The sequence below is a fragment of the Heliangelus exortis genome, chromosome 2, assembly GCF_036169615.1.
Source record: "Heliangelus exortis chromosome 2, bHelExo1.hap1, whole genome shotgun sequence".
NCBI lineage: Eukaryota > Metazoa > Chordata > Aves > Apodiformes > Trochilidae > Heliangelus > Heliangelus exortis.
This window is the reverse complement of record NC_092423.1, coordinates 50136563-50162697: the sequence shown is the minus strand read 5'-3', so window position 1 is coordinate 50162697 and position 26135 is coordinate 50136563. Positions and strand designations below refer to the sequence as shown.

Below are 26135 nucleotides of genomic sequence, written 5' to 3'. Positions count from 1 at the left end.
GCGGGTGGTAGGAAGAGAACCTGATTTTGCAAGATGGCTGAGCTAGCTTTTAAAGTTTTAAGATTAAGACCTCATTTTTTTTTTTATTTCCTGGTCCCGGAGCAGCTCTCTGAGAATTCACAGTATCTGAATAGGGGCTGAAGTTCTGGCTTTGTGCTATTAGCTTGTGAAACTGTTGTTACAAAGATGAGACACTTTAGCTCTGATACACTGAATTAAAACGTTCTTCCCATTCCACAGTGGATAAAGAAACAGTAATAATGGAATATTTTGTAATGATAAAAACAATCTGTTAAGAAGAAACGCTTTGGCTGAATTGGGTGAATAAAACATTTTTACTGAAGAAAAATATATGTATGAAAAACTTCTGTGAAAGTCTGTAGCATATGAGTAAGATCCTTCAAAGTACAGCTGAGACTGAAATACCTTCTTTGAAAGAAGAAAAGGTAACACGAGCGTGCACACTGCTTATTTACAGAATGTTTACATCTTCAATTTTACAAAATAGACACATTTCCTAAAATGCTCCTTTGAAATGCCTGATTAAGGAACAGTGAACCATAGTATCCCATCAGCAGCAGTTTCACATCCATAAATCCAATTTAAATCTAATAATAACAGGAGTGTGAGACATTAAAGAACAGCATAAGAGCAGTTAAAGGAGCTTCTAGTTGACAACAGATACCATGTATATTGAAAATGCCAAAATGAAGATAAAAGTTTTAAATTAAATTAAACAGTTCTGTAAATGAGTAATAAACACATCTAAGATAGCACACTTGTGCTCTTCTGTCCAGTTGCCTCCTGAAGAAATGGAGTGACTTGAGACTGGAATTTACAGGATTTTCTGTAGGATGGAGTTGGCAACTTCCAGGGATTCGTCTTTCACCAAGACAATATCATAAGAGTCCATATATTTTTCCAAAAGCTCATCTACCTATTTGCAGAGGGGTAAAGAGAAAGAATTAATTATTGAAACACTTTTTGCCATTAAAATATTGCCCAGTCTTTCCAACAAACTTAGGGAATGAGCCATGGAAATGCATATTGCTTCTATCAGTTAATTCCACAGGATGACAGAGTAGGAATAGTCTGATTTAACTGTCTGTGCATTCCAGGATCTCACATAAAAAGATGCTGAAAATAACCCTACTTCCTCAGCTTCCTGAAAGGCAGAGAGAAACAGAAAATAGAAGTTTTTGCTCTCCTGAATGCAAACAGATGTGCATTATAGCTTAGCAAACAACCAAAAAAGAGAGGAGACACTGTCTAAATGTATTTGGAAGATTATAATTTTTGTCAATTATCAATCCAGTAGTGAAAGGAGGAGAAGGAGCCATAGGAATTAAAGAGAATCTGAATTGTATTTCTCAAAAAAAAAAAAACCTTTTAAGAAGCAATTCAGCACAAAAACCAAATCAATTTACATTTGTTTTTGTAGCTCATGAGTTAGAAAAAGTCCTTAAGGTAAGAAATCCGTGAAAAATCTTGACACAAATATGGGCCAAACACATGATTTGATATCTGAAGGTTATTATAATGAAACTGTTTCTAGTTCATGGTATTTTACTGAGAAGTCCAAAAAGTTCTAAGGCTACTTACTTTATCATTGAGATAGCCAATCTTGAGAATGTGTTCAACATTTGCTACTCCATCTGCCATACTCAAGTCTCCTTGGGAATCACCCAGTAGTATGATATTACTGTTGTCTTTTAGCTGCTTGAAGTACTCTGTATTCTTCAAGGCACCATCATGCTTGTTGTAAACATGAATCAATTCTCCTTTAAATCCTTTTAATATTCCCTATTAAAAAAACCCACTGAAGTTACTTCTTGTATCATATAAACAAGACACAACAAAATAGGTGATGTTACCCTGAATTAACACTGAACTATGCAATCTATAATGATGAACAAGCACAGTTAAATAACCTAATGACTGTAACAGCATTGTTAAGACAGGCAGCTATCTTCCCTGCTGGGAAGGAGCAGCAGCACTACTCTCTGTGAGGTTGTCATTACCAAAAGGTGTCTTAGTCAAACCTTGCTGACTGTGTTTGAACTGTTACCCTCTGCTTGTTTTTTGCCTGTGAGAGTGCTGACTGTGCAGCTCCAGTTTTCTGTATGGCAGGGTACATGACTACATCTGACACATTGAGCTGTTGATCTTGTAGTATATACAAATAGCTATTTGTACCAAAAACAGCCATATTTTATAAGAATGTGTTGGTTCATACATACATTTTCATCAAAATCCATGAAATTGGAGACCACTTTGACATTAGGATGGTAGACCCCAGCCTGGTGGATAACTTCCTCAAGGATGTCACCAATCCCGGCAGAAAATATGAATACAGGAATATTATGTTCACTAAGCTTATCAAAGAAGTTCTCATATCCTTCTCTGTAACACAGGATGTAAATACAAATCAAAGAACAAACAAAGAAAGCCAAGAAAAGTCAGAGTTTTCAGTAGACATTTGCATCACCTTTGGAAAAGAAAACTAATTTTGCTTGAGTGTTTCACTTAATTTCCTTACCCTCACCTTTTCATGTTAGCAAGAACCATCAACCCAACATGAGGTTAGCAAGAAACTCTTGCATCGAGCTATTTGGCCCTGATTTTTGTAATTTCCCCCCCCCAACAAATATCTCATCATGTTTTAAAGATTTAAGAAAAATTGCCCCCTCCTCAAACACCCTAGAAAAAAAAGTAATTAGCAGAACTCTCTCTAGCTATCAGGCTGTACATTTCTTTTCAATATTCCGTGCTTAAATAGTTGGCTTTCTGCAAGGTTATTACCATAAACCAAATCTTGTTTTGGTTTGAAATCTTGAAAGCATTTGTTTTAAGTTCCAAATCAAACCTATGTATAGTATTCCAGGAACAAGATGTTATCACTATACTCAGATGCTGATAATATTTACATTAAAAAAAATTAGGATGATGAAACTTTAGGAGGGTACTTTAGCCTGTCAATGAAGATTTAGTCCACATGGACCTCAGCTTTCAAACAGACTGAGCTGGTATGCTTGTCTGTTTTGCAAAAGCCACAAGCTTACTAATATGATAAATAAGCAATTCCACAAAATAAATATCAACAGTAGTCCAAAACTCAGTTTTGGAGAACTTTAGGAGATGGGAACCGCAGCATATTTCAAGGAAGGATTTTGCTGGCTTTTAAACTTGCCTTTAGCCATAAAGGAAGAACAATATTTAATACAACATATGAAACATATTCCTTGGGGCACTGCATTTTTACCTCAGATAAAACTAATACAGGGACTGTTTTTCAAAGTAATAAAGTTGAACTCTGTGTTCCCCTAACAAAAAAAAGCCAATTTCCAGAGGATGAAAGTCTACAGAAATTAAATCTGTAGAGCTGGAACACAAACATTTATTTTATTTTATTTTTAAGATCTCTACTGTATATAGTGTTATCACTTTAAGCATTTAACTACAAAATATGAATGAAGCAGGACATGAAGTGTTCACTATATTCCAATATTATGGTGTCACATCCTCAGGAATGTGTGGCTTCTACCCCTGAAAACGTGCCCTAAGTGTCTGCAGAAAATGCTCTGAAAGAATGTTGTTCAAATCACAAGGGACTTACTTCAGCATCACATCAGATTCCCTCACTGTTTCTGCAAACTTATCCTTTTGTAAGCCTTGTTCAATGAGTAGTGCATGAGATTTATTGTACCTGGAATATAAACAGAAAAATGTAAATGTGGACAATGACAATGCAGACTTAGAGTTTCACCTTTCATTAAATCTCATGATGCAAAGCACCCAGCGTGCTTAATTCGTGCTCATTCAAGTTAACAGGAAAGCAAAAACAGTTGTTGCACAAGAATCCAAGAGATTAATTCAGTTAATGTGTTAGTTAAAAGCAAATTACTGCCATTAATTTGCTTTAAAAAACTTATTAAATCTTATCTAAATACAATTTTAAGATGGGAGGTGTCTCTTACCATTCTACCATATATGGATATTTTTCTTCAATAGTGAGAGCTGGGTCAATTTCAATAGCATAATAGGTTTCTTTCAGCTGCAGTAACTGAAGCAGAAAAAAACAACAGATTTTTAATGTATTTTTATAAAATAACACTTATCTGATTGGCTAGATCAGATACTTTTGTCTTGGTGACATTATTTAGATGAAATGGAATCTGAAATGCTCTTTCAAATAAGAGTTGTCTTGCAACAAGAAGAAGAAACACTGCACACTGTTGAACTAAACTACATGCTACTATCAAGAATTCAAATATTTCCATTCACTTTTATTAGTAACTGAATGCTTTACAGCCACTGAGAAAGATGAATTTTAAGGATTTGAAAGTATTACTTGTATTACCATGTTGCATGATTCAACATGCAGTACAGCCAGGGAATAAGAACAGTTTTCTGAAGCACAAACTAACAGCCAGGAGGTTTTCCATTTACCTTTTTCCGACATTCCTCTGTGATGAGCTTTGAGTTATCAATGATGTCTGGGGGGGGGGAGTAGAAAAAAAAACATTAAGTAGTATTACTGTCCTTCCTCTCCTCTCTGTCAAAAAGGTTAATTACAAGCCTCTTAACTGTTTACTGAAATTAACTGTTTCTGAAATCATCATGAGGCATCCTAGGTGTTTTAGGATTCCTACTTCATTATTAAATAGATTTTTTTTCCCAATTGTTCTAAAAGGCTACAGGACAAAATAGTCAAAAATTCCAAGGAGATTACTGTGTCTTGAAGTATTAGATAATATAATAGCCTGACATATCTAACCAGTAACATATATACATGAAACAGATGGACACTCTGTATATAACACTTTTTCATTAGGGTGGTACAGGTTAGGTAACAAGACAATAGAAAAGATCCTATATTATATATTACAGAATAAGTTGGATAGAAAATTAAAATCTAGTAACAACTAGAAGGAGTAAACAATCTATACTGAAAAAAAAAAGTACTCACTATGACAAGTTGGACATCTTTTTCCATTGTAGGAAAATCTACTTAATGTCATATCAAAATCTGTAATAATCTAGGGAAAGAAAAAGCAGAACTGTCATGGAGGAACAAAATAAAGAATAGCTAGAAATTCTGAATAATCAACAACAGTTGCAATTGAGTCACATATGTGTCATAGATCTCCTTGTTTTATTGAACTATTGTAATGTAAACCAGAATATCCCATAAGAATAACTTTGTTCTGACAAAACTGCTTTCCTAATTCCTTTGGTCAGACTATATCCTGAAATTAACAAGCTCGTATCATTTAGTTAATTACTGTCTGGCTGAACTGCAGCTGAATCAAGATGGGCTACTAAAAGAGTTAACAGTTGTCTAAGTTTTGGAGCTTACTTGGAGGCTGACTTCTGCTATAAATATTCTAAGAATATTTGAAACAGAGCAACAACATAATAGCTATCATTCTGAACTTCTGCTATCTTTACCTGAAGTTTGGCAGCTCCACCTTTGATGAGGCCACAAATAATCTCTTCTACTCTTCCTGGGTCCTTAATATGGACAGTCTTCTTCTGAAATTCTGGCATCTATGAAGCGTAAGAAGAAAGACAGAAATATGCTTACAGAGGAAAACCTGCTAGATAATACCTGCTATCCATGAGACTGGAAGCTCTGCATGTATGGACAGTTTCATGTGACATCAAGATGTGCTCAGGACAGAAAGGCAAGTAAAGAGTGAAAAGAAATATAAAACACTCCAGATACACTAACTGATGTATTAAGTTCTGTTTCCTTTCAATATCTGTTTTCATTCTCTTCCCAAATATATAAATATTCAATAAGAATAAGACACTCGTGGAAAAGGCAATTGTCAGAGAAAAGATAATTGTATTTGTACAAAGTAAGGAAGCTATATGGAAACCCATCTGCATATATTATCACATTTACATATATATCTATATCTATGGGGTCACTTTGTGGTTTAAATATGCCACTGGGAGATGGTGAACCTTAGAGCTAGCTCTTTGTGCAGTTAATATTCCCCTAAAGTTTCAACACTGATAAAGAAGACAGGCTGATTTTAAACACTGTTGTTTTCTTGAGAATGGTACATGTGCTGATTGAGTATTCCAACACAAGACCATGCATTAATCCCCACTCTGTAGCCACTCCATCAAAAAATTTCCCATTACCTATTTTTACCACTTCTGAAATAAGATCCTATCACACCACATATTCACTTTGAATGAAGAAAATTTCTTGAGTTTTACCACAGAATCTTAGAATGCCAGGTTGGAAGGGATCTCAAGGATCAATTATGATAAATGCTGATTTGGTAAGAAAGGAGAAAACCACTCAACTCAAACACAAAAGAACTACCCCCCCCAACTTTTGCTTACTCTAAAAGTTTCTCTTAACCTTGCAGAAATGGCAAAATTGACTTATTGACAGAAATCCCCAGATTTGCTATGTATTTCCTTCCTTTATAACCACATATGGACTCTTTTCTAAAGCAAAGCTATCAGACATTTGCAATCTGTCTACATGGGTATTTATGAGTAGGAAATTTTAGTTTGTCTCCTAGCACTTCAGAGATGAAGAAGTGCTAGGAATTACATTTTTCACATTCTAATAATTCATCTTTCCTTCTATGATACCTAGCACATGATCTTTGCTGCAACAACTAACAAAAAACCCCCAACAAAACACAAAAAGACCCAAACAAAAGCAGCTTCTATCTCCAGACACATTTCTGGAACAAGAGTTCTCATACCACCAATTGTTAGTAAGTCACACAATCTTCTTTCTTCTGGTTCTTCATGCTACTAAGCTTTTTTCTAATTAGTAACAACTGACTCTCAGTCAAATTGCAATTAGGTTATAATTTTAAAGTCTTCCAAACACATGACTTGTAATGAGAAATACACTTGTATGCTAGGGAAAAGGAGCTAGAGGTACCTTTAAATATTGGTTCTAATCCACTCTGCCTTCAGGAAGGAGCAAACTATTACAGCTACATCATTCTTACCAGATACCTGTCTTAACTATTCTTCAAAACCTCCACTCCTATCTTCCTCAACCATGTATTTCACTGCACAACTATGCTTATGTTCAGAAACGTTTGCTTAATCTCTACTTAACCTTTCTTATTGTAATTTTAGGTCACTCAACTTGGAGGAAAGGGTTCTTTTTACTAAAGCTGCTCAGAGGATACCCCCTCCTCTGTCAACTGAAGGACCCCAGTTTCTTCAACCTCTTTTGTAAAGCACAACTTTCTAAACCTCTGACAATTCCTCATGTTGTCCTGGCCCATATATTTGAACCATACTGTTCTAGAAACACAGGATCCATAACGGGGTAAAATCTCTCTGTTCTGAAAAGGCCTCAGCTGAAGGGCTGCTTTGGCCTATGTCCTCAGATAAAATGTCTGCACACACATTTGAATGCACCTGCTTTGATAGCAGCAATATGGTGATGATGATTCAAATTCAGTTGGTAATGATAAAAAATTTTTCAAAATTCTTTCTAGGCAGAAACAAAGTGCTAAATTCTACATTAGTCTTGCTGGATTTTAGCTTTCCTTCCACATCCATGCTCCTATTTTTCAATATAACAAACAATTCTGATCCCCAGTATGCTTCCTGCTATGTTCTGGCCAATATCCTCAGACAATAATGAAAAAACAACATAGAAATCCTTCTAAAACCCTTATCATGAATCTCTGACAATTTTCTAAGGTAATCCATCCATCCATCCAAAAAGTTTTGTCTGCACCAGAATATCTTGCCAAAAATTCTTAAGTCATGACAGGGGATTACTATCTCTTTGCTTTGAAAGTCACATAAAGAAACAAACTGGATTCATTTCACCGAGTTTGTAAGATTTAAGCTTTTCCTTTCATATGGCAAAAATATTATCTGTAAAAACAGTACCTCTTAAAGCAGGCTAGTTGTTCTCTGTGTGGCTGCAGCAACTTGCTACTTTTATTAGCACAGCAAATTCAGAAAAGGTACATAAGGATTGGCTTCGGACTGGATCAGCTACATCCCAAACTGGGCATTGATGAAAAAGCTAATCGGTGTTAAAAAAGAAAATTCTGAAAAATACCAACTAAGGAATTCCCTAATTTTTGAGAAATACATCTACAAAGCATAGATACTTGCAAAGCATTATAGATATTTACAATTATCAGCACAAGTATGACAACTTATCTAGCTTGTCAAAATAAAACATTAACAATCTGAAACTCTTTAAGTGTTTTATGGTATTTCTTTCGTATGTTTTACATATGTTGTATGTTTTACATGTTTCTTGGAGTTATACAATGTTCTTCCCCAATAATGGAAGATAAAGCCATTTGACTCTGGCTTATAATTTTTTTTTCACTGTAAACTGACTAATTCCTTTGACTTACAGAAGACAAATAGTATATGTATTTTTAGACTCGGAATAAAAAAAATGAAGCAAAGTAAAATCTAAATGTGCACTTTGGTCAAAAGTAGTTCAAACATTATTTGGTTTACTCAGATACTAAGCAACCAACTTCCTTACATAACTGATCTAAACAGAACAGATGTTGGGGGATATGGAGAGATCAGAGGGAGGGACTGTATGAGGAAAGCTGGATTGCTTGCAACTATTTTATTTCAGGCTCAAGTCATTGTTAAGTCTCTGAAACATGAGGAAAACCTCCTTAGAAAACATACTTCAATAGCTGGTGTTAAGACATTGCTTCTGATTTTAAGTATGATGAAAACTTCCTGCCTCCATGTTGTAAACTGATACTCCTCCTCAAGACCAGTTTTTAAGCTTCACTTATTTCTACTGTGTCTTTCATTTTTGCACAAGAATTGAAGTCAGCTGAAGAGTATTTATATTAATTTAGAGGAAAAAGTCTTTTGCAGCAAGTGTAACACAGATAATTGCAGTCTTGCAGGCATTTTCATAGGCAAAACCAAGATGGGCATCTGAAAAAGCCTCAGACACACAGTTGGTTGAAATAGCCACTGTATCCATCACTTGTTCCTTGTATTCATATCTGCAACTGAACATTGAGTATCAATTACTTTATTTAGGCGCTGTCATTATATTAGAAGGACACAAAAGTGTCTGATAAGCAGTCACTGGCTTTCTGACAAACTGTCTCCTTCATTATCTTAAACTTCTGCCCAGTCTGTGTTGTGGTTTTGTTGCATATTTGCCATTTTTCACTTAAAAGTGACGGTCAGAAAGACCTGATAAGACACATGAAAGAACAAAGAGTGAAAAAATGCCAATAAGAAAAGTTCAGTCAATTTGGTAAAATTTGTGTTTCTATGAATTGTTAAGAAAGCTTTAGGACTAAACTCAGTATAAACAAAAAGCTCAACATTCTAATGCATCAGTTGACTGGGAAGAACATATAAGGAGCAACAGCCGAAAAAATCTCCACAGCACCTAACAAAGGCAAGAAGGCTTTTCAGCACAAAAAGGACTAAATGCATATATGAACTTTAGTCCTACACATGGGACTAAAAATTATATGCACAGGAAAAGGAATTCAGATCTCGTTGTGACATCTGAAATCATACTGAATGGCTACCATGCCCCTTATTTATTCTGTCATTTTATAAAAATGTAAGTTTTGCTCCCTAAGGTAATTTGTGGTTGCCATATACACTGGCCACAAATATATTTAATTTTCTACTATCTTAAAAAGGGGACTTCAAAAGAGAAACAAGGAGAATACTTTAAAGGTTGAGCTTAATTTGATTTCTGAAAAGGAAAAACTGCTTGTTTGTGATAGCAGCTAACTGGCATAGGATGCAAGTAATTCTTGTGTAGCTAACAATGTTATAGTCATACCTTGACGAATCAACAGTAATGGATTCACTCAGCTTTGGAAATCCCCCAGTCCTACAAACCACAGAATGGGTCATTTACAACATGGATAGTTCTGAAAATTACAAGTCTATTTTAGTACATGAGACATGCATATGTGCAGCTGGCTTAAGTAAAGAAGAATAGTATTTAGTGTAAAGACCATACTGACTCCTAGTTTTGAAGTAGTTTCTTGTATATACAACTGGACAGCAAGAGTGCAAACAGCTGCTTTTATATTACATCTGGGTGCTGCTAATTGTTTTCACAGTATTTAAAACATCCTACATCTCTGTGCAAACTGTCAGTTGGGTTATTAAGCAGGAGTTTGTTATAATTACTAAAATGAAATGCAAGTATCATTGTGAATTTACAGCTGCCATAGTAGGCATTTCTAATCAGACATCCTAGGGAATAAATAACTCGTGTCTACAAAGTGTAATGTTATATTCTGCAGTTAAGATCATACTCAATTTTTGTACTGAGTACTGGAGGAAGAAGAGTTACTTCCCTCCCTCCACACATAGTAAAATAACAACTTAAGTACCTATGATTAAAAAAAAAAAAAGAAAAAAAATTCATGTCCTATAGTAGAGTACCTAATAAAAAGAAACTTAATATTAAGGGTAGCTGTGACACCGTTTGTTTTTTTCACTGTTAGTAATTTTAATTTGTGAAGGATGAACTGATGAATGACTTATTATCTTAACTACATGGAGATATGGCTTTTTTCACAATCCAATCTAGACACACAGCCTGAAATACTATTAGTAATAACTAAAATATAAGAGGTTATCATCGTAAGTCTGGTAAGTAATGCTTTGACCCAGGACATAAAAAAATGGGGCAAAGTATTTTTATACTGATACCCTCCCTGTAAGCCTAGAGTACTTGGCAAATTCAAAGTTTTCTTAGTTTATAAAGACTGATCTAGCACGGATGCCTTGAAAATCACTGCTGAGAAAACATCCTGCATTATGGGTAGATAAAATTTTAAGGGAATTTCTCAATAATTCTCAATGATTGATGGGAGTACTTTGTGAGGTGTCAGCAGTTGACAATATGGACTTTTCTCACACATACAAATGCATTCAACATACTCCACAAAATTTCAGATAACTATAGTGTCATTAAAGTGGTAAGATTGTGGCTGAGAACTAGCTGTAAAGTTATTACCACTCTCTGAGTTTCAATTATCACACAAATTCTTCCTTTCTGCTTTTCTGGTAAACTTGTTTTAGGCTAGACTAGGTTCCCAATCTATTAACTGTTGATGCACAGCACACATGAGGGTCGTCTGGCAAGTAGAGGGAACTATTAATGTTATTTCTGAACAAGAAAAATATAAACCAAAGTAATTAAACGGATAGGATTCAATTGTTTGTGAATTTTATTTCTAGGCTAGCATGACAGTTTCCAGTGAAGACTATAAACCAAGAATAAATTACATTTATTTTGGGAACTGCAAATTCTCAATTTCCAAGGTCTGAGACTAGCTATCACATATACTTACTTATGGACATGTACCAAAAAAGGTAGAGCATGGCATCAGTGATAGCTGTGAAATCTGATACCATGGCAAGCTACAGAAACTTGTCTTAATGCTCTTGGTGGCCAAAAGAAAAAGGGGCACGTTCTTTAATTTACATTTACACCTTATTTTGCACTCCCTTTTTCTTTTCCTTATCATTACAGAACAATACTTTGATCTATTTACTCTAGAAAAAGCTTACCAAAACACATTGGAAAAGCATACAAGCTTCTTCATGTAACTTCTGCTATTTGCAACGTACAAGTTGCAAGAAGATGTGGAGCCATAGCAAAAACCACAGAATGGAAATATGTGCATATCTTTTCCTCTATCTAAATATTCTCATATATAAATACCTGTGCTAGTATGCTTGTATATGTGTAAACAAAGTTTTGGCTTTATTTCAGACAATTTGAATTTTGGTCCAAGAGTACAACAGAGGTTTCTCTTAGCAGCACCAGCTGTTAGTAGGCTTATCCTTAGACAGGATAATTATCTTAAAAAAAATTAAAAATTATCTTTTAAAAGCTACTGTGGACATTCAGTATGTACAGCTAGTCAAGAGAACTGCATTAGTGATCATGTAGTCTGCTAGCATAACCTGAGCTCAGGACAGATATTTTTTAAATTTATAATTAATAAAACCCAAACCCCAGTATTTTTATATTCATATGATGTAAATTCAGATACAGCAAGAAACCCTTAGTCACTGGCAATTACCAAATTATTCTTTCAGTAGTTTTACCCAAGATATAGCCTCAGGACTACTACCTAAATAGGAAAACATTACTATGGAAAACATCACTATGGAAATCAAACAACTGAACACTGAGTATCTTCAGAGATGCTTGATAACCTGCTGCAAAACTAAATACCAAGCACAGGTTATATGAAGTAACTGGAAGTGGCTTCACTACCTAAGCTATTTTAAGAAATGGCATAGGATGTATACTGAAAATATTTTTCCTGTTTTATTTTGTTTCATTATTTACATTGTTTTACACTTACTGGGCTGGGTTCTGATACTTAGTTTTGAAAAATTAAAAAAAAAAACACATCAAAAAATCTGAAGAAAGAGCATTCACAGAAAACATGACCACAGCATTTCCTCTTGTGCTTTTAAAGGAGAGTACCTGTGCGTTGAGCTTAGGGCACTCCTGATTCTTCTGTCCTTGATTTTGTCCTACTGCAACAGCATAGGTGGCAAGCAGAGTCCAGAGACGCAGGGCTTGCATACAGGCTGCCAACAAAAACCAACCAAATCCTTTTAAGAATTGGTCTGTTATATGATGTGATCTTTGCTATTCCTGCTGTATAGAAATAAAAGCAGACATGCATGGTACATAGCTATGTCACTCTGAAAATACCCACACTTAAGACTACTGTGATACATATTTAAAAGTAGAGCAATATTTAAGTTGAATTAACCTGTTTGATAAAAACTGGTAAATATATTTATTCCTCCAATGCTGTTGCCAATTCTGTGCTACCAATTTTTTTATTTTAAAAATGCAACGTGTCACAATAAACAACTGCAAGGAATGCCTCGGATCATAACCCTGGCTTAAAAATGTAGGGAAAATAGTCAGTACTGCTGACAGAAGCTGTGCACACTTACCAGAGGGGTTTGCAGGAGCAGCTGCAGAAGCAAAAGAAAATTCCTCTTGCTTGAGAAAGACTAATATAGCAGCACAAGGTGCAGTTGAGGGCGTTTCCAAATACAGCCTGACTAATCCCCGTGCAAAACCCCAGGGTCCTGTGACGCACACCAGCAATGCACAGCAGTTTGTTCTGCTCAGCACTACAGCCTGACAGGCTTAGAGATGATCAGCTGGTGTACCAACAACAAAACCTTTGACCTTCCCTGAATGAACAGCTTTCATGGATGAGGCAGGCAAATTTGGACCGCTCAACAGAGGGAAGGCGCTTGTTTTGCAAAGCAGGAGTTTACTACTTTGTTACCTTTTAAGGGTTTTAGAAAATCTTTCCAAGTATGTTAAGAGCTCCTGTTGCGGTGCCACCGATTTCTCGCAGCTCATTAACACGCTCTCATTAATGTTTACACGGGAGCCTGCACTTATTTGTGTAGAAAGAGCGAATGGGTTAGTTAATTAATTGCAGTTTTGACTTTTAACTGTCTTTGGGATACTGAAACTGGACCTGTTTGTCAGGATTTTTGAGACAAGGCAACTCAGCATGCTTTGAGAAGTTTGTCGATGAGGTAGGTGCGCTGCCTGACCAAACACAGTGAGTGGCACCGAAGGTGTATTTGACAGGAATCTTTTCTACTGTGAAAGGACAAAGGGAGTATTGTCTCATCTTATTTACACTTGGAGTTGTGTAAATGCTTAAAACTGTCACGTGAAGTTAACTCTTGTTATAGCAACAGTGCAGACTTCCCTATGCTATCCCATAACTCATGTTCAGCCCTAGGTTTATTGTCACTATTTCAGGCTGCCAGAACCAACCACAAACTTCAGGCTGATTCATACGTGCCTGGTGCGATCATCAGAACTGAAGCCAGAGAAGGTTAATAGTGTAACACACACTAAACCCTTAATGGTATTATAAAACCTCCAGGTTACCAGGAATCTAGAACTTCCATTAGTTATGAAAATTTCCTTTTAAGGAGGATGTGCTGGTTTTCTAAATTAAAAAACAAAAAATCAACAAACTTTTTCTGAATAGTACGGTGGATCCATGTAGGTTTTGTATCCACATTCCAGCTGCAGGCCAGTATGTACTCTGTCAGGATTCCTCAGATTCTAAATTTACACAGTGCTTTCATTTTTTTTTTTTAACTTGTGCTTGCTGGGTTTCAAACCAATGAAACAAATAGTGAATACATTAGCTGATACAGAACATACAACTTTTATTCACACCCATCCTCTCGGAATTGCACAAGATCCCCCCAAACGTAAATGCTAAGGTCTGGTGTATTTTGAAGCAGCAAACATTTTGAAAGATATGTTCAAAATGTAACAACCCTCCTGGAAAGTCTATGTAACAGTAAATCTAATTTACTTGACATTGGTATTTGCCAGGTTTCACAGCTCACATTAATCTACTTGTTATAGCATTTGTACACTATTCTTACAGGTAACATACAGGGAATATTAATATTTATAGTATCTTTAGAGTTAGTATGCTCTTGGTTAATAATTTGTCTATAATAATATTTGGGAAAGCTATATACAATGCAGTATCTTGAGTAAACATGAATTATTTGCACATAAACTGTAGTTTATGTCAATGCTGATTTTCAATTTTAAAAAGCCTTATGAACATAAGCAAGCATAAATATGCTTGCTAGCAGTAGTTCAGGTAAAGGCATCCCTTTATACATTCAATTTTCAAAGTACCTGTCTTTGAGCTTTCATAGGTTTCAAAGGTGACAACATAAATGAGTCTTGTAACCCTAAATAGGTGAGACTGGGATGTGGTGGGGCTGGCCTCTTATATTCTGCTACTTCTCAGATGTGATTCTGTGAGAAAATTAATTATAATGCTATCAAGAACTTATAGAAAGTTAGATTGCTCTGTGTAAAAGTTGGGAAAACAAACAAACAAATTCATTTTAAACTGATATACAATTTAAGATAGAAAAAGAGAGTAGCAAAAATTAAGTCCAACTTTTACAGATTAATATCTGGTATACCAGACTAAGTAGAAAGCATTTAAAATGAACGATTACAGTGTTAGTGAAAAAAAAAAAAACAAACTAGAAAATGACATAAGCAAATTTTCTGTAAACATTAAGACAGCCAACACCTAATTCTTAGAAAAACATCTACTGTATCTCCAATAGCAATGTACTTTCACTTTAATGTAGCTGCTACATGAGAAACTGTTGATCTACAAAACAAGGAAGTCTGACTTTGCAGCTTTAAAAAACCTTTGTGTCAAAACTTAATTACAATAGCTATGATTGACCATATTCTGTTACTGCTGATTTGAGTTGACTGAGCTTTTTGTTTAGTGTTCAACTTCCAGTTAGAGATGAATTAAAATCACCACTTTTTAAAGAGAAACAAAATCCAGCATAACATTTCTACTCTTACAATACTGAAGGTAATATTAATGTATTTTTAAGAACCACTAACTAAAGACAAGGCTCTATATTAACCTTTTCTCTTTGGCTGAGGGCAAACTATCAACTGCAGATTATTCTACACAGAAAAAGAGATAAAGAAAACTACAATGCTTAAAACATTATATAATTTGTCATTCATATAAGACTAGGGAAAGGTTCAACTTATATTGTGGTGTGGTAGCTGAACTTGGTTTATAGAGATTCAGGATGCTTTCAAAGTAGGAAGCACTGAAAGTTTTAGTCTGAAGCAAACAAACTGGTTCTGCCAGTCCTTACACACACCTCTGCCCTAAGTTGCACCTATCTGGAAAGACATTAACACAGCACAGTGATGTAAGCAAGTTGAACTTTTTTTGGATTTTGGACACCACTTCTTTTCCCACTACAAGTTTAGCATTAAAAACATGCTATCCATATTAACAGCTGGTATGATGCAATACAGAAATGTTATTTGTATATGGAAGTGTCTGTATATTAAAGATGACTCATGAGTAATGCAAGACATTCTATAAACGACCTTGAACAGCACTTTGTTATGGAAAAGTCTAAAAAAACGTTAAGGACTGAATTAATCAAATAGTAATAAATCCAGAAAAGACACATGCTAAGAAGGTGAGGTCTTACTGTGAATTAAATAAAATCTAATAGAGTTTTTAGCATCAATTTGAAGAAGCCAGAACCTGCAATTCTAGGTGGAATTGATTGTTCAGATGAGAGAGTAACAGATACTGTAGCATCACTTTCCCTTATTCACCTTCCTCTTGTGCTTACAAAAACTCTCAAAAAGCAGAGGGTTCTGCTGGTGATAAATCAAAAAACATTTCAAACCTTACAACATATTGATGACTTTGTATCCTGAATCCCAGGTTAAAAAACATAGGGGTAAGATGTTTTCCTGGACCTGCACGTTAATGAAAGATGTATTTCTCAAACACGGAGGTATTATGACACAGTATGAAACTCAGAACTCTTAGCAACTGTGGCAAAAGAAGCTGAAACTTTATGCAATATTTCAAATCCTCTATAGAGGTCTATAAAGAACTAATAGCAACTAGGGCCTGAATTTCCAGTATTTCATCTGATCTTCTGTTAGGTTTTACTCAAGGCAAAAATGTAGTCTCTTTCTGAGAGAATATAGGGGGTACAAACCATACTGAACTAATTAAAAAGATTCTGGGATGTATGAATACAGCTCAGGGCAGTGTCTGTGTGCTTCCAACTGTATGGTAGGGGAATCACCTCATCTTTGTGCTTTGCTCCCACTCCTCACTTTGCAGAGAATTAACCTTTGAAACTGGAAGTTAAAATAAAAAAAGCTATGTATTGTTTAGTAAACAGTGAGTATATGGAAGTGATGAAGTGGTGTTCAATCAGTAATCTTGCAAATACCCACCTATAAATTACATCCTACATGAGCCAGAATTTATTCTGATGGGTTTTCTTAACCATTCCTTTTCTCTCCTTGTCAAAAAAAGAATATAAAAATATTCTAAATGTAAGCAAGCTCAGATCAATACTAAGAAGTTATTATTTGATGCTTAATTTTTACAAATAGCTTCTAAAGCACTAGAATTGAAAGAAATCGAGGCTGTGACACTCACTCAGCACAGAGCAGAAATAAATTTAAGCCTTTATTCTTGGCTTCATACTTATATTTCACCAGTGCCTATTGTGATCAATGCTTTCTGGACAGCCCTTCTTATAAATCCATTACACACTTGCAACTTAAATTTCAAATGCAGTCCTGGTTTCCCTACCTTACAGGCGATAGAACAGAACTGGAAAATGCTTTGATAAGGAGAAATGATAAGCCATGTTTGAAGCTTCCACACAACAAATAATTGAATATAAAAGAATTCATCAGCCTGGAAATGTCTGGATGGCTTAGAAAAGTTTAAGAGGGAAAGACTGCTCACTGTCTCTTCCAGGGTAAGAGGTAGAGGTCATCAATAAAGTAAAGTGGAGGAACATACAAAACAAATGAAAGGAGCCAGCAACACAGTAAACAAGTAAACTAGTAAGATGTGGAATTACTTTCTGGTGATACTGTAAGTTTATGTAGTCTTAAAAAAATACTGGGTAACATGAAAAAGCTCATCTTAAACTACAGACACAGTCTCTGAAATACAAGCTGCTGGAGGTTTGGAAATTTCTGGAAAAAAAATCATGACGACTTACCCCATTCTTATGCTTTCTCTGAGCCTCTGCTACAGAGCACTACCAGGCAAATGGCACTGTCTGTATCAGGCAGGACCTCTCATGGGAGGGAAGTCAACACTCCCAGGCTGTAACATGCAATGTCAGGGACAATCATTTGCTTGTCATGACAGTGCTTCAGCTTAATTTCAAACATCCTATTTTTTACTCCATCCTTCGTTTTCCCTACCAGTTCTTCTCCAGAAAGCACAAATGTGTAAAATTATTTTTTGACAAATCAGAATTTTTCAGTCTGAGTAGTACCATTATTTTCCTTCAATACTGCTATGGTAACAGGATAGCTGCTGGAGTCTGGATGTCTGAAAGATCCACTTCCCTCTCCTCCTACACAGAATCTAATGCCTACTGAAAGAATGTTTACAGGTGAGGTTGTTAGTACAACTAATCCTTCTTGGAAATATCTAGGCAGACTGTAGAATTCTAAGAACTGGTAATATGTAAGTACTATGGTATATTTATAAATTAATTAAATTCTCTAACAGGTGTGCAAAGCTCCCCTCCCATCATAATTATGATGACCTATCCTATTTTTTTCCAAATTGTACATCTGCATATATTCTTTTTAAAATAAAATATTTTCAGTATTTTATATTGAACATATGAACGTATTTTCAATATGTTCAACATATGTTGAACAAATGCTTGCTTCCTTAGAAGCTTCCCATGTAACACTATCTCAAATGGAATTTGCATTAAACCCAAGGCCTAGACTGAAGCAGTTGCTGTTGATTCTCTTCTTATCTGCTTTTAAGAAACAAAAAATCTGCTTAGATTTTTTTTCACTAAGCTTAAGAATTCTGTATCTAGATCAAATAAACTCTGACCCTTGAATGGTGGAGTTGCAGGACTTAGTTTGAAAGCAAAGTCAGCAGGACAAAGTTTAATCTACAATGCATTACCAGCCACTACAATTCTGATGGAAGAATGTTGTGTTAATACAATATTCCAATTAAAAATACACATTGAGTCAAAGTTTTTAACTGTTATGATCTCTTTGAGAAACCCTCCTTTAAGCTTCTGGAAAAAATAATCTGTTAAGACTGAAGATGAAATACAGCTGCCATATACCCATTTTAAAGCTAACAGGCAGCATGATGACTTGAGGTGTGATGGTCTGGTTGTGCTTCTGTGTCTCGTTGCTTTTCTGTGTCTTACTGAGTTTCATTTAGAATCCATTCAAAAATGCAACTGGATGCTCCTTATTTCTTGTATCTCTTGTGTATTTACCCTCTGGAAGTGATACAGGACATGCTCAAATTGTACTAATACTACCACTCCTACACTTCACGCTCTGTAACTACTGCTAATGTACTAATTCCTTCAGTTTCACATACCAATTTTCCATAGTAACACGCAGACCAGGCTGAGTCTTGATTAAAACCAAAAGCTCTAATAAACTTGGATTATTTCAGTGACCCACTTAGCAAAGCAGACAAATGTTTTTTTACATCCTTTTATGAAGGATGCTATAGCTAGTGAGTGGGGAAAGAAGAACAAGTACATTTGAAGAGGAATCTTTCTTGGTGGCAATACCAGCTCAAGAAGTCTGAAGTGCTACGTTCAGACACTTAATGAATCTTCAGTGTTTGAGTTTGGGCCTTGTCCCGCACCTTGGAAAAAAACCAATTACAAATTAAAAATTAACTAATTTCTTAAAGGTTGGCATATGAAAGTAGAAGGCACAGTTCCTTCCAGCAATATGTGTTATTTATATAATATATATAAATAGTATTGTTTTGCAATTACTGTCAGTCCAGTTCTGTATTCTTTTATGGAATTACTGAACAAAAATATTATAATTATTTTTAGAATTTAAACATGGTTTCTTCTTTGACTTGCATGCTGCAACCTTAAGCATATGTCCACTTGTACTGAAAAATGCTCTTTTTTCCAACATTCAAGTAGAACACTCAGTGAGGATTGGCCAATTAGAAAAACCCAGTGGACTTCTAATGAGCACTTCTTTTTTTCTTAACAGGCAGAAACTCCAGACAAATAACCTAAGATAGAGACAACCAACACACCAGCCACACATACCTACTTAATGGCACAGGGACTGTCAAGATGCTGCATGGGACTAAAAAAAACTTGCCTATAACAATCATAGAATCACAGAATCCTAGAGGTTGGAAGGGACCTCGAAAGATCATCTAGTCCAACCCCCCCTACCAGAGCAGGGCCACCTAGAGTGGCCCTTAACAATAAGTTCTTTGATTTTGATGTTTTACAGCTGCTGACCATAGTTGATTGATTACTTTTGGGCAAGAGGAAGTAGCTGATTTCTGGCAACTGGTCAACATAACTGCTATACAAAGACTGCTGCCCCTGGAAGAAGTAGTCACTACAGATCAACACGTAGTTGTTGCATGCACAGTAACATGACTGCAAAAAGGCCAGGGGACATGTTAGACTTCAGGTCCTAATTTTAGTTTCCATATCCTCCATGACAGCATACTTACCCACCTCTCTTGCCCCTTCTTATACAGCCATAGATATATGGCACACTGGTTAGGAAAGGAGGTTGGGAAGAATAGCTGGGAGCTATTCCTTCCTCTCTATTCCACTTAGTATATGATGGGATCAGCCGTATCTCAGTGCTGAGCACCTGAGAAGCAGCAAGTGTAGCTGCTACTCCAGAGCCTCAGTATGCAGGAGCAGGCCAGTTGTACCTGTCTGACCCGGAGTCAGGCAGAGGCCAAGAAGTGCCAGTCGAGTGGGAAAGGGTTTCTTAAATGACAGGTTAGAAAATAGTGCTACATCCAAATTCGGAGAGCTAAGGTGCAAACCGATACAAAATTCACACTAGTGCCACCTGCTGCTCTTCACTGTCTGCTGCAGCTTATTTAGCTAGAATTTAAATCTTGAAAATAAAGTATCATCCGATAAATACACCAGATTATAGCAGTTAAATATAACAGTATGCTTCTCTTCTGGTATTTTTCCTTAAACTCACTCCGACACTCTTCACTGTAGTGCACTTGCACAAAATATGCTTCTGTATGCACACTTGGGAGAGAATAAAGAGGGCTTAAAGGCTATTAATGTGAAATGAAAACAGGCAACACAGAAAAAGACTATTTTGTATTGTGCAATTTATTAAAGTGAAAATAAAACGTATGAGGCAGCTTTTTTTTTTTTTTTTTTGGAAAGAACTTAAGAAGTTAAGGTTTTCTTAAAAAATTTCCAGACCTACAGAAATTGTGAAATTTTTACATTTGCAGATACATCTAAAATTGCTATTGAATTTACCTATATTGATAAATTTGGTTTTTTTAAAAATAACATTTAACTCATAATAGGAACAAATTTGCAATGATTTGTAGATGCAGACAATTAACCTTCCTACTGCTTACACTGACATTAAAGGTCATAAATACCTGCATTATTTACATTTGTCTTAAATATTTAAAAAGAGCTTAATGGAACAGATGCCCTTATAGCTCAACCAATAATCAAGAGCTATAGCAAACACTTGAAAATATGACTTAAGACATACTGAGCATTTATAAAAAGGTGAATATATTCCAGAGCAGAGTGATTTACCAAAGAATTGCTGTTTTGCCTTGGAGAAAGACTTTATACAGATGACAAAAAACAGTAGCAAGCCAGCTCTTGTGAGCCTACAGCTATAGCATCTGTGATACCCTGACATTTACTTTTATTTACTAACTGGAGCTCAGTTTTCAGGTGTAGTTCATCATCATGTTTTTGAAAACTTATGTCTAGGATAAATCACTTCTGAGGACACTAATGCAGAATCAAAGATTTAATTTATCTTCCCATACCCATTCCTTGTATGAAAATATGTTTGAAGTTGTATGATATCTACAGTACTCTTAGAAAATTTAACCTGGTTTTAAAATTTTAACAGTATTCTAACAATTACTCTAATACTCCAGTCACTAGTAATGTAAGGGCTCTCAGTCACATGTCAGTAAGTAGGGGCAGTATTAGGTCTCAGGAGTTTTTTCACTTTTCACTACTTAGGCTCACAACACAGCACCACTCTGTTGGAACAGTATTATTTCCACATGGATCACAGCACTGGATAGCTCTCAAGGTCATGACTTTTTAAGTATCATGGCAACACCCAGAAAAGTGACATTGTCCTGCAGTGGTGTGATTGGAGAGAGTCCATGTTCCTTCCATTCCCCTTTTATTTGATTCCAGTTTGTTCAGGCTCAAACTTGTGTTTGTTTTTGTAAAGAAAAAAGTATATATGAAGGAATGTCACATAGTAGCCATTTGGATTCTGGTATATATATGCTATATAATACATAATTATTGACTTCATTCTCTCCTCTCATCAATGTCTCATGCCAGAGTAATGTCACAGTTACTGTAACAACTAGTTACTAGCTACAAGCCAAGAATAAAACAAGTGGAATGGTATGTTATTGCTGACAGTTGTGAACATCTTTATCCTTCATCTGTGGCACAAATACTCTGATGCCCTATGAGCAAGAAGCCAGTCTCACCAAAGACTGGCAAGTAAAAGAAAATAATTAAAAAAACCTCCTCCCACAAAACATATGAGAGTTGCACTCCCAGAATCTATTACTTTATTTCTTAGGGAAGTACATAAATAGCATTTGCCTCATTTCTTACTTGTTTGCTTACATCACTCCAGGTTAATTCTAATACTGAAAAAATCTTTGCATTTCTTTTTTTCTCCAAAAAAATTAAAAAGGAAACTGGCCAGACATATTTAACAGTAGCTGATTGAAAAGTTTGGGGAACTGCTTTTAAAGTTTACTTTTACTTTGTTGTTGCTGAAATTTGATAGAAAGTCTATTTATCAGGTAATTCTCTCGCTCCAGGGAAAGGATGGAGAAATGGACAAATCTAAGTAAGCATTTTCCTAGTTTTAAGGAAAATAAAGCTGAGAGAAGAAGTCTTAGTTTAAGATATTCTGCTATTTTTGACCAGTTCTAAAATGTCTCTCATTCATTTTAAAATAGATACAATAAAAACTTTAAAATTAAAGAACGAGGAACAAGCTGATGAAACAAAGCCAAGGTTTTAGAGGTTTTGATTATGAAATAGACATACAACAAAAATTACTTTTACTCCATTAAGTAGTTTTCCCCACACCAACTCCCTATTTTAGTTAGCATTGACTGTTTCCTTAAAAACTAGCACTTCAAAAGACCTAGGCAACATTTTTCACTCTAATTTGTGACCACCTGTTGTCTGATGACATTGTGAAAGTTTTGCAAAGAATAAGCAAAAAAACAAAGTCTGTTGCCAATTGCATACATAACTTCATTGCAAATTTCTTAGGCCTGAAAAATTCAAAAGACTGTGTTACTGTAAGGTTTAATATATTTTTAAAGTAGCTATCAAATATTATCTAAGAAATTAGTTTAAAAATCTAGTTAATTATTAACCTTCTCTTTAAATCAAAATTAGAAAACTTGTGGCTAACTTTTATTTCCACCTGACTGTACAAATACTTTTCCATCTTAACAGAAATGGAAATCTGGCTCTGCCAAGTACTAAGAGAAAGCTTTGGGAGATAGTTGTTTCTTAAGAAACAAGGTGAAACTTCAAGTGACTGGCCATATATTTACTATTAATACTTCTGTTGATTCAGAAGTGAAGCTGAAGTAACTCTGCCTAAATTACATCTGAGTTAAATGGAGGTATAAAACCAAAGTGTAATCTTCCCCTCAAGAAAACCTGAACTAAAAAAACCTACCAAGAACAATCCCTTAATTTTAATCCAACACAGAAGACCAGCCTGGTATAGTAACTTGTGTATTAGAAATAACAGATTTCAGTAAAACAGTACTGTTCTTCACCCCCACCTCCATATATTAGAGACAGGAAACAGTACCTCTTCCTCAAAAGCTCAAGGGAAGGTCTCTCTCCTGGTAAACTAAGGCAGATAGACTGTCTTGTAAATGACAGATGTTGCATCAAGCCTACATTGGTGGATAAAACAATTTCAGGAAGTTTTTTCCAGAAAACAGCATTTTTGCTCTTATCTGACAAGCTAAACTCCTTGGTATGAAGTTTAAGTAACTATTTCACTTATTTCAAAGAAATTTCCAAGCCTGAGTATGTGTCCACTGAAAATACTCCCTGAGGAATAAGACTTGATGAACTAAAGATGTTCCTTAGCTGAGGAAGCTGCCGACTTGAGTACTGGTTGAAAAGCTAGCTCTCTCAGTGAGCAGGTAGTCATGTGTTGCATTCAACTGGCAAAATGTTTCTGTATGAGAAAGCTGACATGTTCTGAATATGAATTGACATGTTTTATTTTTCCCTTGCAATTTAAGAAAAACTCTGATCATGAAAGCAGAATTTTGAGAAGTATCTATTTAGGATCACAGATCTCCATCTGTTCCAGATCACAGATCTGTTCCAAACATAGTTTCAAAAATGTTACCTGAAGTACATAAGACATTAACTTAATAGAAATCAATTTAACATTGCCTTTGGTAGGAAAAAAATCATTACACCAAAGTCTTTGCAACAAAGTTGAAGTCCTCCCATCCAAAACACCATTTAAACATTGTACAGAAAGTTAACACAACTACATCTTTATAACTTATTAGGAACTTTCTGAACTACAGATCAAATGGGATATTGTGAATTGGAGCTGGTGAAAATACTGGCTTTGCCTTTTGAGTGTGGGATCAGGTTTTTAAATACTGTTATTTTCTTGTCCACATAATTCTAAAGCAAGTTATAGTATTACGGTACTAGAATTTAAAAAGCAGAACAATTTATAGCTATTCAGTGTTAAGCCACTCTAAGTTTTCAAATAAGTTTTATAAAATCCTACTATGAAGTCCAAAGTCCTTTTTAGAAACAGACCTAAGACCTATTTCCAGTGGCAACCCAGACTTCCTACTCTCCCACAAGCTGTCATAAGTGGACAGCAGAAACTAAAAAGCATGACACCCACCCCTCCCTATTGTTGAATGATGTGACTGATGACTAGAAACAGCATTCAGAAGTTTTTTTTTTTAGAGTAAGTATGATGACTCTACAACTAGTAAAAATCCACACTGGAATTCTTCTCCAGACCTACATTATCACAAACTGCAATGTATAATTGCCATGGCCAAGTGTTGCATCACGGGGCCAAATAAGGAGCTGGCCAGCTAACAATTTACGTACAGAATCCTAGTTCTTACCAAATCTATGTTTCCATGTACAATTAAAAACAAAAATCTGAGCTTTTAGTAAGGTTTTGCAGTGCAGATGACAAAATATCTATTGTCTGACATCAAGTGACCTGATGGTTTCAGTTCAATTCTTCAGTACAGAGATGTCCAAATCAAAACCCCAAATTTTGAAGGACTTCGTAGTAATCAGCATATTGTCTGAACTAAGACCTTTTACCACTCAATTACTGATACACAGATATTTAACTAATACCGTAAATAACACATTTAACAAAGGCAGTAAAGCTTCCTCTTCCTTTTGTAGTAAGCGTGAACAGACACCGCTTCCCCATTTCAACAGATGGCTGATCACGCCCTCCCTACACCCTTTTCTTTTAAAAAAAGTTACATGCAGGCCTTGAAATTACCACCAACCGCTAGAGCTTTAAGGATAGGCACCTATGGGACAGACAGGGCAAGAGAGAGCACTTTTAGTGCCCGTGGATCATCCTGCGGTGGAACCGCTGCACCTGCCTCCAGCGCCTGTCCTTACAGTCAGAAACTGGGCTCAAACCCCCTCCTCTGCCCCTTCTCCCCAAGGCGCGAACACGAGAGCCGGGCAGCCCCGCACAACTCGAGAGGAGACCTCTCTCCATTTTGGGTGTCCGCCAGCAAACGAAATGCCCACAGCAGGCTCTGTAGGGCACGTACGTAAAGGGCAAGGGACTCGCCGGCTTCGGGCTGGTATTTTGAGGACGGCGTTTGTCAGACTGCCCGCGCCTTGGGGAGCAGAGGGAGATATTATTTATTCTCCCGAGTTCAGAGGGACGGTGGTGAGGAGCCGGCCCACCAGGGAGAAGGAGAAGAGGGCAGAGGGGGGGGCGGCCTCCTCTGAGTCCCCCCCGCTCTCGGCCTCTTACCATCTCGATGATCTTGGTCTTCCTGCCCGTCTTTTTCTTCATGGTGAAGATGTACTGGGCCAACACCACACCGCCGACCAGGGCGCACACGCTGGCGCTGGCAACAGCTCCCACCTTGGCCACGGCAGTCCTGTCCATGGTAGCTCCCGGGGACACGCCGAGGCGCTGCAAGACGCTGCGAGGAAGAGGGTGCAGCCCCTGCTCGCTGAAGGGGTGAAGGATTTGGGGAGGAGGAAAGAAGGAGCTGGTGGGCGTTCCCCTCAGCGCCGGTCCCACGGGTCTCTCACCCACCGCCAGACCCGGCAATCCCGCAACGGCGGCGGCAACGACGGCGCCGCGCACCCTCGCACCCTCCCTCCCTCCCCCCGCACCCCCCCTCCACACCCTTCCCCGGCACCCCCACACCCACGCGCCCCGGCTCCGGCGCGGGCTC

General features: G+C 36.5%; 1 protein-coding gene across 4 annotated transcripts; it reads right to left on the bottom strand.

Annotated features, from left to right (window-relative positions):
• Nucleotides 1–316: 316 nt before the first annotated feature.
• Nucleotides 317–26067, bottom strand: NT5C3A (5'-nucleotidase, cytosolic IIIA). Of its 4 annotated transcripts, none has more exons than XM_071736093.1 (10): nucleotides 25703–26067; nucleotides 12488–12594; nucleotides 5452–5550; nucleotides 4970–5039; nucleotides 4450–4496; nucleotides 3978–4063; nucleotides 3617–3706; nucleotides 2241–2403; nucleotides 1603–1803; nucleotides 317–937 (listed from the first exon to the last, which is right to left on the bottom strand). In XM_071736093.1, exons 2-10 carry the CDS (start codon nucleotides 12587–12589, stop codon nucleotides 836–838), a joined length of 960 nt encoding a protein of 319 aa, XP_071592194.1. In that variant the 5' UTR covers nucleotides 12590–12594; nucleotides 25703–26067; the 3' UTR covers nucleotides 317–835. The 4 variants fall into 4 exon arrangements, with proteins under 4 accessions (XP_071592194.1, XP_071592195.1, XP_071592197.1 ...); XM_071736094.1 differs by lacking the exon at nucleotides 25703–26067 and adding an exon at nucleotides 12973–13138; XM_071736096.1 differs by lacking the exon at nucleotides 25703–26067 and adding an exon at nucleotides 9809–9859 and having other exon boundaries at nucleotides 12488–12560.
• Nucleotides 26068–26135: the final 68 nt, after the last annotated feature.

Bases quoted from the DNA above. Each gene is read 5' to 3' on its own strand.
- NT5C3A (XM_071736092.1), bottom strand. From the start codon at position 25,840: ATGGACAGGACTGCCGTGGCCAAGGTGGGAGCTGTTGCCAGCGCCAGC. The intron at 5,551-25,702 runs GTAAGAGGCCGA...TACGCTTCATAG, and splicing joins AGACCAAGATCATCGAGATG to ATGCCAGAATTTCAGAAGAA. The intron at 2,404-3,616 runs GTAAGTCCCTTG...CCTGTGTTACAG, and splicing joins GAATCTGATGTGATGCTGAA to AGAAGGATATGAGAACTTCT.